Consider the following 19,810-nt stretch of genomic DNA (forward strand, 5'->3'; position numbering starts at 1 on the left):
ATTTTTTTCGATTTATAATAAAGAAAAAAACTCATTGTCCTGACCCCGTTGTAATTTCACCTCGTTGATTGTAGCAGGCATGACTAAAGTTTGGATGCCGCGGAAGCTAATGTCAGCTAATCAGCTTCAGCTACACTGCTAATATTAGAATAAAAAAATATTTCACGTTCGGTCAAGCACGTTAGTTTGGAAAGGTGTTCATTAACAAATTACCAATAACAATAATGAGTTTTTGGGGCAAGAATTTAAGGCTGAATACAACTTTACCTACCTTAGCTTGTGCTAAAGCTAAGCGTCCAATTAGCTACAAGCTTCCCGGAAGCAGTTTATGAATGGAACATCCTCACTTCGGTCGCCGGGCAAAACATCCACATTCTGCTTTGGTGGGACAGATTTAAAAGGTTTATCCGTTTCCTGTAACTTATTTTCACAAACCAGAGGAGTAAAACTATTGGAATAATTACAATTTAACTGATTTATTTGTTTTATAGGTAAACAGCTAGCCTTATTCCTGCTCAGAAAAAAGCGGTATCCAAATTATTACAGTTTAATTGGGTAATTGTAGTAGATTTTTAATCTTAATTATCTTCCGCAAATTAACTTGATGTCCTGAAAATAAACTCATTAAATCTTCCGTCTGAGGGGAACATGAAAAGTTCAACCATGTTCCAGAAAGACGATAATAAAAGTTTCTGTCGGTTTTTAGAACATCAAAGTGGATATGGTGGGGTTTGTTTTGTTTGTTTATTTATATAACTTTTTTAATGACATCTGTAAAAGTTAGAAAGTTGAAAATAATTTTGCGTTCAGACTGATTCTCGCAGAGGGAAGGATGGTCGAGTTTGGGCTGTGATTGGTTGTTCCTGCAGCCTCCAGGCTTGCAGCTATAAAAGCACCGATGCAGCGGCGGAGCTCAGAAGGTGCAGAGAGGAGGACCGTCTGTTTCTGCTGCTGCTGGAGGAGGAGGAACTGGGATCTTTAACTCCGGGACAGCGCTATTTCAAATGTTCGTTAATTAATCCCAAAACGATCGAGGTGATTAGATCGACTCTGCGCGGAACATTGATGCGAACAGTTTGACCCCCAACACTGACGCCGTGACTCTGGAAATCCGTAAGTGTGTCTGATTTCCTCTCTAACTGCTGGGAATGTGGCTCATCACAGGCACTTGTTGCATTTCTGATTGAATGTATGAATGTGTGGGATTTATTTATTTACTTATTTCAAACTTTTAGCAATCATAACTTTGCATGAAACTGATTAATCATATATAGGTTGCATTTATTTAATTTTATTTTAATTTTATTTTAGTATCGATGGCAACTGCATAAACACAACACAAATAAATATCCCAAAAGCTTTATTTAAATGGGATAGATATGTTTACATGTTAATGCAAAAAATATAAATCTGTTATAGCATATGTGACATACGTTGTTATTCGATAAAAACTTATTTTGTTTTCGGACTTCTGCTGAGTCGCTGCAGCCATAACGTCTTTCAGTTTAACAGATTTTGTGACCAAAGTCATGTTTTACTTCTGTTTCAAAAAAAATAATACAGTTTAGAAATCTTTATATTTGGAAACCAACTTTTGTTTTTCATTTTTTGCACAGATTAAATCGAATAATTTATGTAAATTTTAAATGTGATTTGGAATGGTGCTCCAGTTATTTACTGATTGAAGAAGCGCAGATCTCAGCCTTTTCTTTTTGCTTTTATTTTTCCACTGCTTGCCTTCTCCTCCTTTTGCTCTTATAAACTCTGCAGCAGGAAAGCATTCTCAATTTTGTCTTCTTCTTCTTCTTCTTCTTCTTCTTCAGCAGGTTTCTTAAAAAAACAGCAACTAAACACTTTCAACACTCACCTCTCCCTCCTCTATCCTGACCTCAGTCAGGTCACACATGTTATGACCACCAACAAAAATCTCCCCCCATCCGCTCTTTCAGACAACTTTTTCCTTCCTTAATTTCTTCAAAAGAAAAAAAGCCATCAGAGCTAAAGGTCAGGGATGGTTTGTAATAGAATAAAAGGATCAAGCTTCCTAATTAAATCAGAAAACCCTGCTCTAATATACGGTAATGAGCCGCCATGTTACCCAACACAAAGGCATCATTCACAGGAGGGAATATTTACACAGACTGTGGCCAAAAAAAATCAAAACTGGTTTCTTGTGATACACACATCGTATCATCCGAATGCTGCGATGAACAGCAGTCGTCCTTGTTTTGTTTTGTTGTGCCGTTTGTTATTTTGCACTGGAACGTATAAAGGAGGACATGCGTTTTCAGCACCGACCTCTGACATCATATAAAGGGCTGTGTAGAGAGGCTCTCTTTGTGTGAATGTGTTCGTCCCTGATGCTCCAGTCTCTGCGACCGTCACAATCCCATCGCCTGTTCGGCCTCAGATGCACGTTGGCAGTTTTTATGGACACACATGATTCTACAGAGGCTCAGAGCCAAAATCTGTCCACAAAAAACCCATAAAGGATTTCTGTCACTAACACACACACACTGAACTTCATTTGTTCAGCTTTCTTCCCCCCAGCTCCTTTATTTAGTTCTATGAAAATAACGTGCTTTGTGTGACTTTGTGTTCGCCGTTTTGTTAATTTTGATCGAGTGTGGATGTTCGGGGCGCTTTTAACATCTCGGTCAGAGTTGGAATTTTATTGAAACGTTCATCTATTGCACTAATTTAATTACAAATGTAAGGCTGCATGATGCATAGACTTAATAAGCAGACTGTGCATGAATTGTTTTCCAAGTATTTGTTTAAATTAATTTTGATGACTGTTGCTCAGAGGACAGTTATTTGTCGTTTATCGTGATAAATTTCTTATCGTGATAAGAATTTTGATTTAGTGTTTGTGTCGCTCGCGTCTACTGACAGTTGTTGAAAATTTCAGTTTTTCAGATTTATTGTGAAAAATCTTCCTCTTGACACTACTAGATCAGGTGAGTTTGGTGGCCAGTGAAGCATAATTATGTCATTGTCATTCGTTGCTTTCCTTTCACTCAACTTTCCACTAGCATAACTCGGGTAGGTTTTGCTGTTTTCCCTTTCCACATTTGGATCTTGCGGCTCTTCGGTTCAGTCCTCTGTTAGGAACCTTCAGCTTCTGGTTTTACTTTTGGGTGCACATGTCAGGTCTCTGGTTCGTTGCTGTTTTTATCATCTGAGAAAAGTGAGCCACATTTTCTCACGTCCTGAACTGGAAACAATTATTATTCATGCTTTTGTTTCATCGCGCTCGGATTACTGCAGAGCATCAAACGCAAACCTTAGTAAAGCCTCTCCGGAACGGCTGCAAGTCGTTTAAAATGCTGCTGTGAGGCTTCTGACAAAACCCTAAAAGTTTTCTCATGTGCCTCCCATGTCGATACGACTACACAGGGTTCTGCTTTATTTTACAACTTAAGATTATTTCACTGACTTGGAGAGTTTTTCACAAACAGACACCTGGTTATGGTTTCACCTGGAGCTCTCCTCCTTCTGTACTTGAGATCCAGGAACTCTGTGGTCTCCTTTAGAAGCCAGTTTAAATCAACTTCTCCTTCATTTCTGCTATATTTTATTCAGCACTGGATCATGTGAAGCTAGTTGTGATTTTATATTTTGAAAGTGCTTTGTCAGTAACATTTTACTACTTCCTCCCCTTTGCTGGAGCAAGTTTTCCACAGCATACAGTTAGCTATGATAGCTGGCCATCTATCCATCTAGCTAAAATAGACAGCTAACTGGCTAGCATAAAACTACTACAGGTGCATGGCAGGATGTTTGACTGAATCAGAAATCTGTAGGAAAATGCGTAGTAAATACTGGCCTGTTATCAGGGCACTCCAAGGACGCAACCCACTAAAATTGTCCATCATATCACTCTTGGTGTTGAAAGTTTACGTAATGAGATAAAACTCCAAATGACGAGCTACGAGCTTCCAGTGTTCAGGTTTAAGGCTAATGGTCAGTGTGTTGTGCTTTTCAGCTGCAGTGGGAATAACTGTAGCTTTCCTGGATTAAATGAAAGCAATGAAATTTAAACTTTTGTTTAAACAGTTTGTACTAATGCAGTGACATGGTGGTATTTTTACTGATACTTACGCTGCTGTAGCATACAGAGAAAACACAGTGTGTATGATAAGATTAGTACTGTGTGTTGGACACATTATGGGTGTTCTTTGAGCAAAGCAGGGACTCAAAGCAGTTGATGCAAAGTTTTGTTAGATTTCCAGCAGAGCTTCGGTTCTTGGCTCAGACATGAGAAATAGAATCGTTGCATATTCATCGTATTATGTGGCTGGATAAACAACCTGGTAACTGTTAAGACTTACTGTAAAAAAAAAAAAGGCTCAAATTATTTTTAAAAGGCAGTAGTAAAGCACAGGGATTTTTGTTTTCCTCCTTCCTTCCATCCATTTTCAATTCAGAGAGAATCACATGAAGCCAACTGTAGGCAACATCTTGCTTCTGTGGTTTTATTTTAGCTGCAAGCTAATTTCTGAGGCTAACCCACCAGACAAGGAGTTCAGATCATCATTACGGTCTGTTTGCGGTACCTGTGATACAAAGTCTATAAAGCGACTGCTTCTAAAAGTAGAAATAAAACTTTATTATGCACTATGAATTGCAGGAGATAATATTCTAAAAATTAACACAAAATCAAATCTTGCAGCTTGAACAAGATCTGATCACAAGCAGACATTACTGACGTCGGTACAGCTTCATGTACAAGATTTACCCCTTTGCTGTTAAATTTGCAGTAACATTTATCATAAATCAGCCGTTGTTCTGTGGAGCCACATTGACTTCTGAACCAGCTTTCCTTGCGCTTTCTAACCCAGCGGCTCCCAAATAGTGTTAGCTTCTGGATGGAGTCAAAATATGTAAAGAAACAAACTTTTAGAATGATTTTCTCACTTTCATTCTCTACTTTCAATAATTATTAGACATGTTTAGCATAGATACTGCTTAATAGCATTTGATTTTAGCTGGCCGTGCTATGCTAGCATAGGGAGCAAAACAGCTTGAGACATTTGACCAGCAGCCAGTCAGAAAGAGGAGCATGGTAAATAACATTTCAGTAAATTATTTGTTTGTATTTTTAACAATAGTGATTGGAAAATATTAGATTTTTTAAAAATTAAGAATTAGAAAAATATGTAAAAATGAATTAGTTTAAATTTATTTTATGTTTTTGTATCTTCCCTTAAGTTTCCGGAGACTCATCTAGCGCCCCCTGGTGGCTTGACTTTTACTCTGAAAATCATCTGTGATCATCTGTGTATGATTCATTTTATGTCACTAGTTTATGTCCATGAGTGCTTTGAGACCTACTTTTGCAGAAATTTAATATATATTAAAATGAGTCTCTTATTTTGAAAAATGTTACTTTTTTTTTTTTTGAAAGCACAAAAAAAATCTCTAGTCACTGTTAAAGATCTTTTATTTTGACACTATTTTGAGTGTCTAAGTTTAAATCTTAATGTCAAAGAGTCAGATTTCTACATCCAAAAGTGCTGGTTGTCATGGTAATTTTTTGAGCTGCAGGTGTGAAAGGTCAAACTAAGCACCAAACTTTCTCTAAGCAACAAAAGATTCAACAGTTCAAACAAACGGGCCCCGTTTGAAACATGAATAGCAACATTTGTGGATTTTCATTCCTTAGAAAATATAAAAACATATAAATACAACTTAAATCTAGATTTTACAAGACAGCAGTCACAAAAATCATTAGCTTCTATGGCAACTTGACATTAACCAGGAAATCATTACTGTTTAAACTTTACCTTTAATAACATAAAGTTACCTAATTTTTAAAGTGCAATCAGTAATTCTTTTATAACAAATTTATATCAGTAATGATTTCTTGGTTAATGTCAAGTTGTCATAACAAAGACATTTTGAATAATGTCAACTTTGTATTAAAAGTGTCATAATTTACCGAATGACACTTTATGACAACAGTCATAAACATTCATGAAGGCTTATTCATGTTCATGCCAGGTGTTATGTCATGTTTATGACAGTGACTTATTCAACCCCCTTCAAATAAAGTGTTACCTAAAAAGCTCCTATATATTGCTGAAAAGTTACTTTTAAGCCGGCTTTGTCTTATTTCAAAGTGTAGTAGTGAACTAGACCAAAAAGTACCTGATAAGATGTGTTTTCTCAAAATGACTAGGAAATGCTGCGTGTTTGCAGATATTTGTAGTCCCAAGGCAGAACTCTTGAGGTTTTTCAGGAAGACTTTGACTCAAAGTGAGAGAATTTAAAACTATTAGAGGGCTCATTTCCTCAAAACTTTCTCCATTTCTCCTAAACACACTCGGCAAAAACACCCTGCTCTTTGCTCAACGTGACGCTCGCTGTGTTTCTCCTCGCAGGATCCGAGTTTGGACGGACCGAACCCCCGGCGTGCCTGTGAGCGATCGTCGACATGTTTGTGAGAACGAAGGCCGTCGTGCTGCTGCTGTGCCTCCTGGCGGCGGCGGAGGCCGGGGCCTCGAGGTCGGCCCGCGACTCCCAGAGCGTCCCCGACACCCTGGAGCCCTCCGAGGGCAACGCGTCCGTCCAGCTCCCGCCGCCACAGCCGGACCGCCCGCGGAGGCCGTACCCGCCCATGTGCGTCAAGCCGACAGAGATCAGACACGCCTTCAAGTACGTGAACACCATCATCTCCTGCCTGATCTTCGTGGTGGGGATCATCGGCAACTCGACGCTGCTCAGGATCATCTACAGGAATAAATGCATGAGGAACGGACCCAACGTGCTGATTGGCAGCCTGGCACTCGGAGACCTGCTGTACATCATCATCGCCATCCCCATCAATGTGTACAAGGTAGACTTCATTCAACGTGACGTCTGCGTCTGACTCCAGTTTCCCTTCTGGGTGTTTTTATGGGACCAAGGCCACAAAAAACAACCTAGACTTTCTGGAAATCGCTATTAAGTTACAATAAAGATCCTAGTTGTTTAATTTACATCAATAATAATTAAGAAACCAGGACTTTTATGCTCTTAATCATTTATATTTATCGTACAAGCCTGACTCTGGTTCCAGCTTAATGTGATTTTGAAGCAGAATGCTTTCCCAAAAAAAAAAATCAAACCAATGTCAAATGTTTCCTTTAGCCTCATCCAGCGATCAGTCCTTTCATATTAACTTTTTATCATCGGGTTTATGAGTCGCAGCTTGTGTTGAAATGTTCGTCTGTGGCAGAAGAACGTGGATTTTAAGTTGAGGGATATGAATTACGGGGTTGTGATTTTTTTTTTTTATGTTACAGACTCAAACTCCCACATGTTCCCCATCGGGGGGGTTTATGTGATGGATCGACACGACGTAATGAAAAGAGAAAAATGGTTTTCAAAATCTGTAAAGTTTACCCAAACAAAACCACGAACAAGTCTCCTCGGGGGAGTTTTGAGTCGTTTCAGATGATGTCAAAAAAAGAAGTGGAGAAGGAACGGCTGTGTCGACGACGGCACTCGGAAAACCGGATTTCTGAGAAAACAGATCTCAAAATTTCTCCACAAACCTGCGACAAAAGTTGATAATTCACATGACTGCAATGATTGACTGTCAGCTAGCGATGGGAGCGACGGCTCTTTGAAGGGAACCAAATCTTCAAGATCATTTCACCTTAAAGAGCCACTAAAAATATCAATCTCTCATACGGATTTTATGAGCGAAACTCATAAAATGTACTCCGGCTACGATTAAATCATTTGTTTGGCGGCGTTTCGAATAGAAACGATGAATGAGGATAAAGCGACAGACGAGACTAGATCAATGTAAGAGTTACAAGTTGTTTAGACGCTGAAAGAGGCAGAAAGCGTCGCTATAGCAACCAGTGGATGGATGTCACAGGGAGGTTTGAGCTACGTCACAGTCAGAGCAGCTGGGAAATGTTGACGTACCGTCCCAAAAAAAATGGAAAAAAATCAGAAATCAGTTTGTTTGGTCAGAATTTATTTATGAACCATACATGTGATTTTTGAAGTTTTGTCAAAAGTACAATTACCAACCTCGTCCCTCGTTGTGAGTTTTAGGTGATGTTACAGCCTCACCTCTGTAAACATCACCTGAAATGTCTTTTCTTTTTCCAGAGAATTAAAAACAAAATAGACTTTTAAGTTTGTCCAGTTTGCCAAAGTAGAAACAAAGACAAAGAGAATATCTCGATCTCCTTTCAGATGATGGCTATTTAATACCCATTAAAACATGTAGAATAATTAAACATGTGGTCTTATTTGTTATTCCTTGCTCAGTCCAGACCAGAACTGAACCTGTCCCCCCCCTGCAGCCCGCAGCGAGGAGCGGCCCTCGGCTGTGGGTTTTGGCCTCGACTAAATTCATTTTGGAAGAATTAAAGACAAAGGGAGCCCTAAGTGAACCTCTGAGAGATCCGTGTGTGTGTTTGCACAGGCGATACCGACGTCTCTCTTATTACAAGTTTCTATTGTTTCTGCCGCAGCTCATAGCCGAGGACTGGCCGTTCGGCGTGCACGTCTGCAAGCTGATCCCGTTCATCCAGAAAGCCTCGGTGGGAATCACCGTCCTCAGCCTGTGTGCCCTCAGCATTGACCGGTGAGCGCGCACACACACACACACACAAACCTGTGGACACATTTGAGCGACTGTGTCTGAACGGTTTCCAGCTACCACGCCGTGATCTCGTGGAGCCGGGTGAAGGGCATGGGGATCCCCCTGTGGAAGGCCATGGAGGTGACCGTGATCTGGATGGTTGCCGTGGTGCTGGCCGTCCCCGAGGCGGTGGCGTTCGACATGATAGAGATGTCGTACAGAGGCAACAAGCTGCGCATCTGCCTGCTGCACCCGGAGCAGGCCACCAGCTTCATGAAGGTACGCTGTTCATCCTGCTTGACGCAGATGAACAATGTCTTTTTCCCTCAATTCATGTTCCAAACATTACGGTTTATCGCAGTTTAACTAGGGGTGGGACTCGATTAAAGTTTTTATTAGTCGAGTTAATTCCAGAGTCTGGAATGAATTCCAGCATTTTAATTAACAAAACCAGCATCATTTTCAACTCAACAAACCATTTTGCTGCTGAATTATTGAATAAATAGACGTGAGCTCAGCAACAACAATACTTACTGCAATATCTTTCAGATTCTGTTCTTGTATTATTTTGCCTTTAGCTTCATATTACTTGAAAATGGTCTCAAAACAGGAATATTATAGTTCAGTGCAGGAACTTCTGGGATATTTTATCGCGACAGGACGCTGACATCATCATTGCGGACGTCTGTGCTGCAGCTACATGCTCAGCATCGAGATGCTGCTATGGACTCGATTAACTTTGTTGATTGGCTAGCCCTCTTTAGCACAACGTTCACGCAACGACAGTCCAGTTAGATTGTCTTTGTAGCAAATGCCCAGCGGGCCAAGAAAAGCATCTTTGTTTGCGGACGACGCTTGTGCGTCAGATTTTCGGGCGTACCGGAAACACAACACAAATGTTCCAGCCAGAACTTTTTGTATGTGAAAAAGAAAAAGTGCGATTAATGGCGTTGACATTTTTAAACGTGTCAAATGTAAAAATGTAAGTAACTAATTGAAATTAACGGGTGAAAGTCCCGGAATTAATATTACTGAGCAGCGGAGTAAAGACGACACATTTTGTGAAGTGAAATATGGACGGTGGTTGATTCACTTCCTACATCTAATAACTGTGGGCTAAGGTAAACTAGGTGGGCTCCGGTTCTTGCACATTTACGGCTCGTTCCTTTAAGTCCTTCCTCCTTATATTAAAACAAAGTAAACAAACAAAAAAAAAAGAGCACAGTGCTGCGTCTGCATGGATCCATACAAGATTCCCGCAGTTAACCTTGAGTCACCTCTCTGTTCCCACAAATGTTTGAGAGTCAAAGTCGGCACTTAAATCTAAAACAGGCTGAAAATAAACAATTTTGCAAAGAACAGTGGGGTCAAAACTCTTCCACAGAAATGTTTGCGATTAATTGTCACAAAAATGATCAATAATTTTGGCCAATCAGCCAATCAGTTTGGTTTGGGGATAAATCTGGGCAGCAGGAAGGCACTTAAAAATCCCCCAATATTATGTAAATAAGGAAGAGAAAAAGATGACTGTCATATTTTTGGTCACTTGTGAGCTCAGCAACATCCTGATCTTAAACAGCCACAAAAGGAGAGTTTGGAGACTACAAACTTCAGAGTTCATGAACCGCATCCTTCTCCTTCACCTTCCCACCAAATTCGTCACACTGATCATGTTGGATTAGTGTTTTTCGCAGGCTCGGGGTTGAGGCTTTGGCAGCCGCGCATCTGGTGAATTATGGCGCAAAAACATTGGAAGAGTGTTGGGAATGCGATGAAAGGTTATCGTCAGAGCCAGCCCCGTCGCTCCGCGGGAATCTAAGTAATCCGTAATGTAGTTAATTAGATTTTCGGTCCAGCAATAACAGGAGGAGGCGACCGGCAAAGGTTATTCGTGTGCAACGCCGAGGTAAAAGGGGAAGACAAACAGCTTCTGACATTGACCGTACCAGGCGCTGGGGGGATTATCTATCAGGAACTGAGATAGGGAGGAAGAAAACTCATGAAAACATGAGTGACTTCAGTATTTACAGGAGCTGCACTGCTTTTCTCTTTCATGGAGGGAAGAGCAGAACGGCTGGGATCATAGGCGTAGGAAGCGGGGGGGACGGGGGGGACATGTCCCCCCCAATATTGAAGAGAGCCACATTCGTCCCCCCCAATAATTTCTCTGCTGTTGCGAAGAATTTTAAAATCTTCCACTCGCGTGCTTTTATTTTGAAGGCGCACAACAGCGCATTCAGCGGAGCGCTTCCTCCCCCTCCCCCCTCTGAACGGCTCAGAGTAAAGGCAGCAGCAGACGGAGTCAGAGAAACTCCGTTTGAAGGAGGTAAACTGTCTGTCAGGAATGTTGCCATGAATATCGCTCGTTTATAACATCTTGTTGTCAGTTTACTTTCATATATAGAACTAAATCTTTTAGGTTAAGCCGTTTTAATTCTGGGATAGTCACATGTCCAAAATTTTACTGCTAACTTTGTTTAAAAGTTAGCTAGTCTAGTCACAATGATTTAGAATGAGACTGAAACAGCAACGAAATTAGCCTTTTTATTATTTAAAGTGAGCAACATCTGATCATACTCGACCACTTAACGTGTAATTATATATTATATTATACTATATTATATTATATTATATTATTTAGATATTTAGGAGAACAGCAGTGCTAGAATGATGTTGAAGAAAGGTGAAGAAGCTCTGGTGAGATCTTCATTTAGTTTACTGAAATATGTATTAACTGTTTTTAATTTTTAAATAAGCTAAACTATTTTATTATGAGAGGAGCAGATCAGGGAAGACATAAGAGAGCCAGGTGGAGTTTCAGTGTAAAGATATAAAAATTATATTAATTAATTATATTAAAATTATATTAATTACAGGAGACAATAAAAAAAGTGCTTGAGGAGAGGTTTAAAGATAAATTAGTGAAAATTTTTGCTACACAGTAAATAGAGTTGAGATGTATAATAATGCATACATCTGAAAATTAAGTTGTTTAAATTCTCATTCTGTATGATAAAAACATTTTTTTATATATTTAGTTCACATTCTGACGCTGTACATTACTGTAGTGTCTGTTGTAAATACATGAATCCATGCAGGAACATCAGGCTGCAGAGAGTCAGAGGGAGGCAGAGACAGAAACACATATCTGTAGATATTTTAGTTAAATGTTTGCGGCTGAAAATGACAGGAGAAAAAAAACATTTAGTCTTTTTGCTTCAGTGTTTTTCATGGATCTTTAGTAAGTTACTGAATGCAGAGCTGGAAAGTGAGACTGAGTTAACAGTGAGGAGCTAAGGTATCTGTTAGACATGAAAAGTATAATTTTTATTTATTTTGTAGATCAAACTGTTGCACTGATGTAGAGAGATGTTCAAGAAGAACAAAACTTGTTTAGATTTTGTTTTTGTTGGTCAAACTGCTGTATTGAGTTTAAAACTGCGGAGTCGTATTTTATGAGCTGTTTTTACTTTGGTTTTAGAAAGAGGTAGAACCAGTTCAATTACCAGTCAATTTATATCAATGCATTTTGACCAATAATCAAATGTCTTTTGACCAATAAAATATATCAGAATCTGGTAGCCTGTCTGTGCTACCATAATATTTAGCTTGCCAGTTGTGAGGCAAATGCTAAAGTGAGTGTTCATCCTGGAATGACGGTCATTGTACTATGCATAACTTTAATCTGATTATTGGATTGTAAATAGTAACATGTTAGAATACTTGTTACTGAAACAAGGGTCAGATTAGAGTAACGCGTTACTGATGTGTTGATGGCATCAGGCACGTGCAGAGGGAGGGGCTGGGGGGGCTTGAGCACCTGCCCCTTTTGCTCCTTGCCCCCAAGTGCCCTTTTGGTCAAACTTTTTTTTTTGGTCTTATTTTCTAAGCCCTCTTCTGACACATAATAACGTACTAAAATTATTTGTTGTTTACATTTTTAATAGTTTAGTTCTGTAAAGACAAAATATGTCTGGTGGTTTAGCTCTGATTTACATATCCTGCTAAACTGCGGGTTTGAATATGGCAATACTTTCTTATAACAAAATAGACCTGCAGAAAGAAATTACTAATAAAATATCTTACATATGCATAGTTGTATGGTCTTTTCCTTAGCTTTGATTGTGTATCTCACAATTTTGTAAATTATCATTGTTTATTAAACTCTGAAAGGTGTGAGGCTTTGTTAATATTCTGTCCTAGAATGCGGTGAGATGTACCCTTTTTTTTGAGCACCTGCCCCTTTAGTGGTCCCTGCACGGCCCTGGATGGCATAATTGTTTGACAATTCTGCTCAAGCTATTTACTGATCTGTCAGGTTTCCGATATGCGTCCCCCCCAATGACAGACTCGTTCCTACGCCCTTGGCTGGGATGATTGTAACTTTGCATGAATCGGTTTTTTATTTTTAATTTCTGCGGCGTAGCGGTAAGGAGAGAATCTTCTGGACGGCGTTCAGCGTGCGCACCTGGTGTTTTGCTTTCCGGTTCCAACAGAATCGGTTCGCGTCAGCGCTACGAGCGCCCCGGACGCTCGGTCCGTTTAATCAGGGCCTCCCTTTTGTCTTTGCCAGAAAGCAATCAGAGCCCGACGAGGCGCTGCTGCGCGTAAATCACCCTGATGCGCCGGCCTCTCGTGATCTTCGTGGTGAAGTCGTAAGGAAGGAGGAAATTGGAAAGAAATGTTAAACATGTGACCTCTTTAATTCAGAGGGAAAGACCCGGAGATAAAAGTTTACAGTTGAAAAAAAAACACGTTATATAATGAACAGACGTTCGTGTTGCAGAGGAAACTTTTTGCAGTTTCTTTTCCGAACAAAGAAGGAGGATCATAATTAAACGTGTTTTTGAATCCAGTTTCGAATTATTGGAGCAAAAAGTCAAGCATTAAAACTCTACTTTAGATCTTTTTATGCAGTCTGAGAGTCTATGAGGATAATTTATTAACTCATTTCTTTGAGACTTATTGCATTTACAGCCTATTTCTGCATTTCATCCTGAAGCCTTAACACCAGAATGAAATGAGTTGTGCTTTATTTTTAGCTAAAACTAATAGTGTGTGTGTGTGTGTGTGTGTGTGTGTGTGTGTGTTTTTTCTCCCAGCTGTACCAGGAAGTTAAAGATTGGTGGTTGTTCGGCTTCTATTTCTGCCTCCCGCTGGCCTGCACCGGCATCTTCTACACCCTCATGTCCTGCGAGATGCTCAGTCGCAAGAAAGGCATGCGGATCGCGCTCAACGACCACATGAAACAGGTGTGCAGGAAAAAAAACAACAAAAAAAAACACAGAAAAAACCTGACAGTTCAGAACCTGACCGTAGAGTTCAGCTGAGCCTAAAAGCCTGGATGCTTGGTAGAGGGATCCTGCGGAATAAAAGTGAGCAGACAATATCTTACATTCAGAGGATATCATTGTGGTGAAAAGAAAAGGCGCCTTTTATCAATCTGGAAAATGATCTGGGGTTCAAATCTGAACAGCAAAACATTTGGCTTTAATTTGCTTTTGTAATTTTAACAAAGTGAATTATATCTTGTAAAACTGCTTTTTGGAACAAAGACTTGAATTTTTTTTTTTTTTTTTTTTATCTTTTTGGGTTTTTCACGTCTTTGTTGGGGGGATTATGACCCATTCGTCTTTAAAAAACATTGCTTCAGCAAGAAAACGACCAACATTTAACAGTGTCTTATTTGACTCTAGAGCAGTGGTGTCCATATGGGGGCCATATGGGGCCCCTGAATGATTAAGAAAATTGTCCTTAAACTCTTGAAAAAAATTCTAGATCAGGTATCAGTGACAGTGTGTCCACGAGGGCAGATCTATTCCATCTAGTTCTATGCTTTGTGCTCTGAGCGATGTCATGCTTTTATATGTTTTACTTTATATTTAAAGTTCCTACCTGAACTTTCTGAACCATTTGAAAGAAAGTTTGTTTCAATTTATTTTTTACATGTTTGTCCAAAATAGTCAACCTTTTGTTTTTGTCAGTTTCTTAATCATCCATTTTACTTTGGCTGTTATCCTCCTAAATTCACTTACTGAACAGATTAAAGTTGTTTTTACATGTTTCACCAAGCTTGTGAAGAAGCTACTGGGGCATTTAAGTTATCAAATAAAATTACAGTTCCGTACATTTATGTGCGTGTTTAAAAAAAAAAAAAAAGAAACGTTTTAAGTCGATGCAGCATTGTCTTTCTGTATCGGATCGTATCGGTCGATACTAAGCATCAGATATCGGGATAAGGAGTGAAAATAGTGGATTCCTCTCAGTGGGGACAGAATATTTGATGATTAGTTAATTAGTGCTGATTTATATACTTGCAGTAAAAACATAGTTAGCTTTTCACACCCTGGTTTTACTTTTGGCTTTGCGTTTAGAAATGTTGCCAATCTTTTTGTGTTTTTGCCCTCTTCAGGTTAGATGTCTTTGTTAAATAATGAGATATAATAACACTGGCAGAGGGTGTACTTTCCTTTATTTGTGACCAGCTTTCTAAAAGTCGTCAGTTTTCCTGTATAAAGATAATTTAGGGCTCACAGATAAATCTAACACGTATCTACGCTTCTACAAAATACCGTTTGCATAAACAGACATCGCATTTTTAACTTGCTCCGACTAGCTGTTAGCTTTAGCCTTTGAGGAGTCTACGTTAATAAAAAAACAAAGACCTTCAGGGCTTTCCCAAGCAGTGAAGACGTTCTCTGCTGAAGCCCCATGTTTACGTTCCTCTGTGTGCGTTTGGTGCAGAGGAGGGAAGTGGCGAAGACGGTGTTCTGCCTGGTGCTGATCTTTGCGTTCTGCTGGCTGCCGCTCCACCTCAGCCGCATTCTGAAGAAAACCGTCTACGACGAAAACGACCCCAACCGCTGCGAGCTGCTCAGGTAGGAAAGCAGATTTTCGCCTCGACACCCAGTGAAAGCCTCATGAGAGCCCATTGTTCTCCGTTTCTCCGGCTTCCTGGAGTCTTTACAGTAAACTCTGCCCTCTTCCTGCTCCTGTCAGCTTCCTTCTGGTGATGGATTACATCGGGATCAACATGGCCTCTTTAAACTCCTGCATTAACCCGATTGCCCTCTACTTTGTCAGCCAGAAGTTTAAAAATTGTTTCCAGGTAAGGAGGATCGCTTTGGCTTTAAACAAAGGGCGCTGGAACCAAACGCAGCGTTTGAACGTTTTCCCATTTCTTCATGTCATACTGCCAACTCTGGGTGTGTAAAAAATTTACTTTCAGGGGTATTTTTACTGTAGTTCTTTCTTTTATTTGAGTACATTTTTTATGAAGGATTTCTGCTCTTACAAGAGTGAAATTTATGGATTCTCTACCCACTGTGAGTAACGGCACTGAATGAGGAACAAGCCAAAAATTCACCTGACACAGACGCACACATGCAGTTTTTGGTAAAGTTTAGTAAGTTTTCTAGTGGAAAAAAATGTTTGTTTTTTTCTTTTGTTTTTTACCTGATTTTCTTTTAAATTATTTTCATTTTGGACTTTAAAATACCAAAATTTCCACATAACTTTATATTTCAGCCCATCTAAAAATGTAATTTTTAAATATTAAATGATTGATGTTTTGATCAGTCACTTTATTATATAATACTTTTTTTTGGACATTTCTTGGACGGCTACTTTTGACTTGAGTAAAAATATGTTGTAGTAGTGCTAGTCTTGAGTACAATTTTTGGGCACTCTACCCACATCTGTATAAAACTTCATCATATTTTAAATTAAAGTCTGAAAAGTGTGGCATGCATTTGTATTCAGCCCCCTTGACTCAACATCAGTATTAGGAATTTATGGTGACAATAATAAATCAAAAGTCTTTATCACGATAAATGATACGATACGATACACCTTATCAAACACACTGCAGTTTGTGGTTGTGTGACAACCACCTTTAAGAATAAAGGCTGGTAGAGCAGCCAACAATTAGCACAACTTATTTTTACTCAAGTAAAAGTAAAAAGTAGCCGTCCAACAAATTACTCAAATAAGAGTAAAAATGTATTTGGTAAAGAATCTGATCATATTATCAGTTATCAGATAGTTAAAAATGTCATCATTAGATGGACTGAAATATAAAGTTATTTCGAAATTTTTATATTTTAAAGATCAAAATGAAAATAATTCATATAAAAAATATGATTACAAAACAATCAGAGAAAAGAGATTTTTCTAAATTTGTTTCAATATAAAATACATGAAACGAACAAAATCTGCAGGTGTGTGTCGGCGTCTGGTGAACTTATGGTTAAAACGAGCTTGTTCCTCATTCAGTGAAGTTGCTAACAGTGGAAATGCTACTCAAGAGTAGCGAGACGTCATGATAAAGTTACTCAAGTAAAAAGGACATTGTAGTAAAACTACTCCTGAAAGTAATTTTTTTCCTAAAAATGTATTTAAGTAAATGAACCTGTTAGTAGCCAACTCTTGTTAAGACAATACATTTACTGACGGCTCTCGTTTTTGCCTCGCAGTCCTGCCTGTGCTGCTGGTGCTACAGGACGTCTCCTCTGGACGACCGCTGCTCCGGAGGACGCTGGAAGGGGTCTTGCCATGGCAACGGACTGGACCGCACCAGCTCCCGCTCCAGTCAAAAGTACACAAGCTCTTCATAGACACTCACTCTCTCTCTCTCTCTCGCCGCGCCGTCCAACCAAACTGGACAGATATTCCCCAGAATCTGCTTTCCCACCCACAGCTGTGTCACTGCCAACACACACACCATCACTTTGGAGTCAGGAGTGGGATAAGGAGGAGCCAGGTGGAAGGGGTTTTGTTTTGTTTTCCTTCTGCAGACTGAAAGACTCTGTGATCGACCCAAAGCTGGAGAATGAAACTACAGGATTGTCACCTGTTCAAGCCGTTGTAACTCACGCCACCAACCAATGCTATGTGAATGTGTTCGAGGATACAAAGCCTCTCAGTGGACCAGGTGGAGTAGAGTGAGGTCAAGCCACTTGTAAATGTGTGTACAGGGTTATTTACATGTAGAATACAGACTTTAGCCTACGTCTAGCTGCAGTGCTTGGTGTACGAACGAGCGCTGATCAATCGGCCCTACCGGTGACGCTGTAATACCTCGCAGGGGAAACCGTGACGCAGAGTCATTCGAGACTCAAAGGACCGGAGCCTTTGAGAGTCTCCGCACCTCCGAGGCACCGCCGAGACATCAAAGACCAGAGCGTCGCCTTATCTGGCAAAAGACGCAGTCCGCGCTCAAAGTTCGCGGAATCGCCCGGCAAGAAAAAGAGAAACAAAAAAAGAATCGGGGGGCCCTTACTGTGAATCTCCCAGTCATGTGGAGAGTGGCTCAGCAGAAATCCTTTTCATCTCCGCTTTCAGTCACAAGAGGGCTGCTGTCGTCCAGGAAAATGAGAAAAACACCATATGATCCTCATCATGCGTCGCGTATGACAATGTAGCTTCTATTTTTCTGTGAATGTAGCACGAGGAACATGAATGGCTTGTGTAAGTCCCTCCGCCCAGCGAGGCGTCCGCTTCGCTTTCCCCAGGCCTTTCACCTCAGTCAGACTAAGCTGCCGAAGCAAAGACATGCTTGTTGCTGGAACTTAACTTGTTATGTTGCGCTATTTAAAAGATTTAAGAAATGAACGTGTATACAGCTGACCAAACGTTTTAAGAGATTCTTGAACTGCATTGTGGTCATAAAAGCACCAAATATTTTCCCACTGTCGCCCTCGCAGCAGGGGGATTCTGGGAAAACTTTGGCCTTTTTTTTTTTTTTTTTTTTTTTTTTTTAAGACATGATTGCTGACTTTGTCATCCATCTTTGTATCTGGGAGTCCTTCATTTACACGGTTGAAACCAGGTATTTGGATATAGTGTTTATTATCATTTCTATACAGTGTATGTAAATAAGACAACTTTTTTATTATTTCTGCTGCCTCACATTAAACCAGATTAAACATTTCCTGTTTTAGGTCAGTTAGGATAATCAAAATGATTTCTGATAAATACCAAAACTTTTTAAGGATTTTTCTTTTTTACTTTCCTCAAACTTGGACGTTTACGTTTATTCACTTCAAAACATCGACTTTGTTGTCTGTAAGTGAAATAATCTACCAGTAGAACATGACATTTTACCATAAGTAAAACTTAAAACTAGAAATTTTTCATCAATATTAATATATATTTGACTTAAAATAAGCTTCCATATCTTGTTGACAAGTTACTTGTGAGTTAATTTAGTGTTCTTTAACTTGTACTAAGATATTTGCTCTAGAAACTGGACCACAAATATTTGGTAACATTTAGTGTTTCTGCAGCGTAAACTTCTGAAGTAATTTTAAAAATTAATGGAAATTTAATTATTTTAGTATTTAGTAAACAAATAATTTGGGAAATCCAAGCTGACATCAAACAGGAAATGTTTAATCATCAGAAATTAAAAAAGGCTTCGTCTCTTCTAATGGGTTCTAAATATTTGGTTTCAATTGTTCATATGCATTTTACAGTTTTAACAAGATATATTGAAAACATTACATTAATCAAGTTGGGTCTTTTGTCAATTTCTTCCAAAACAATTGTTTCTAAGAAACTTATTAAATTATACATTTAATGAAACTCTTTAGGTTTGTTTTATAAGTAGAGCTGATATATTCCCGTGTTTGTTGTTGGATGTATTTTCTTTACCCTTTATAAAGTCTTTATTTTTTGCATCATAGTTAAATCAGTAGCTGAATGTGATTCATGAAACTTTTTATATCTGCTTTTAGCCACATGTGAATGAAACCCAGTGAAGGAGACTCAGAGTGGTTTTGCTAGCGTCTTTACTGAGTGATATGTGAGGTTGAACATGAAAATATATGTGAATACTGTAAAGGCCTTGGTCATTTAAATACATTTATACAGTACTATTTTGTTAAGGGTATACATCAATAAATAGTATTTTATACTGTGTGTTGTTTGGCTTATTTACAGTGGCTTTCACACAACTGCAACCTAAAAAAACATGACGGCCTTTGAGAATTTATCAGGAAAACGACCAAGAGGCTAAAGGTATCTCTGCGGTATCAACAGAGCTATGATGGAGAATCAGTTTCCAAAACAACTATTGGTTGTTCACTTCATTAATCTGGCTTTTATAGACGAGTAGCAAGAAAAAAGTCGAGAAGTTTTCTTTGTATTTTCCTACTGACTTTCTTGTGGACACAAACTTGCTAGAGACTGCAGAAGATTCGAGGATGTTTTCATTCCTGA

At 39.2% G+C, this 19,810-nt stretch overlaps 1 protein-coding gene across 1 annotated transcript; it reads left to right on the forward strand.

Annotated features, from left to right (window-relative positions):
- The first annotated feature begins 893 nt into the window (after window positions 1-893).
- On the forward strand, window positions 894-19,510 carry LOC106930986 (endothelin receptor type B-like). The gene is made up of 8 exons (XM_015008885.2): window positions 894-1,113; window positions 6,387-6,841; window positions 8,481-8,593; window positions 8,665-8,869; window positions 13,693-13,842; window positions 15,335-15,468; window positions 15,590-15,698; window positions 17,065-19,510. Exons 2-8 carry the CDS (start codon window positions 6,440-6,442, stop codon window positions 17,203-17,205), a joined length of 1,254 nt encoding a protein of 417 aa, XP_014864371.1. The 5' UTR covers window positions 894-1,113; window positions 6,387-6,439; the 3' UTR covers window positions 17,206-19,510.
- Window positions 19,511-19,810: the final 300 nt, after the last annotated feature.

Source organism: Poecilia mexicana, unplaced genomic scaffold, assembly GCF_051168715.1.
Source record: "Poecilia mexicana isolate PSO_F unplaced genomic scaffold, ASM5116871v1 scaffold_10, whole genome shotgun sequence".
NCBI classification, from domain to species: Eukaryota; Metazoa; Chordata; class Actinopteri; order Cyprinodontiformes; family Poeciliidae; genus Poecilia; species Poecilia mexicana.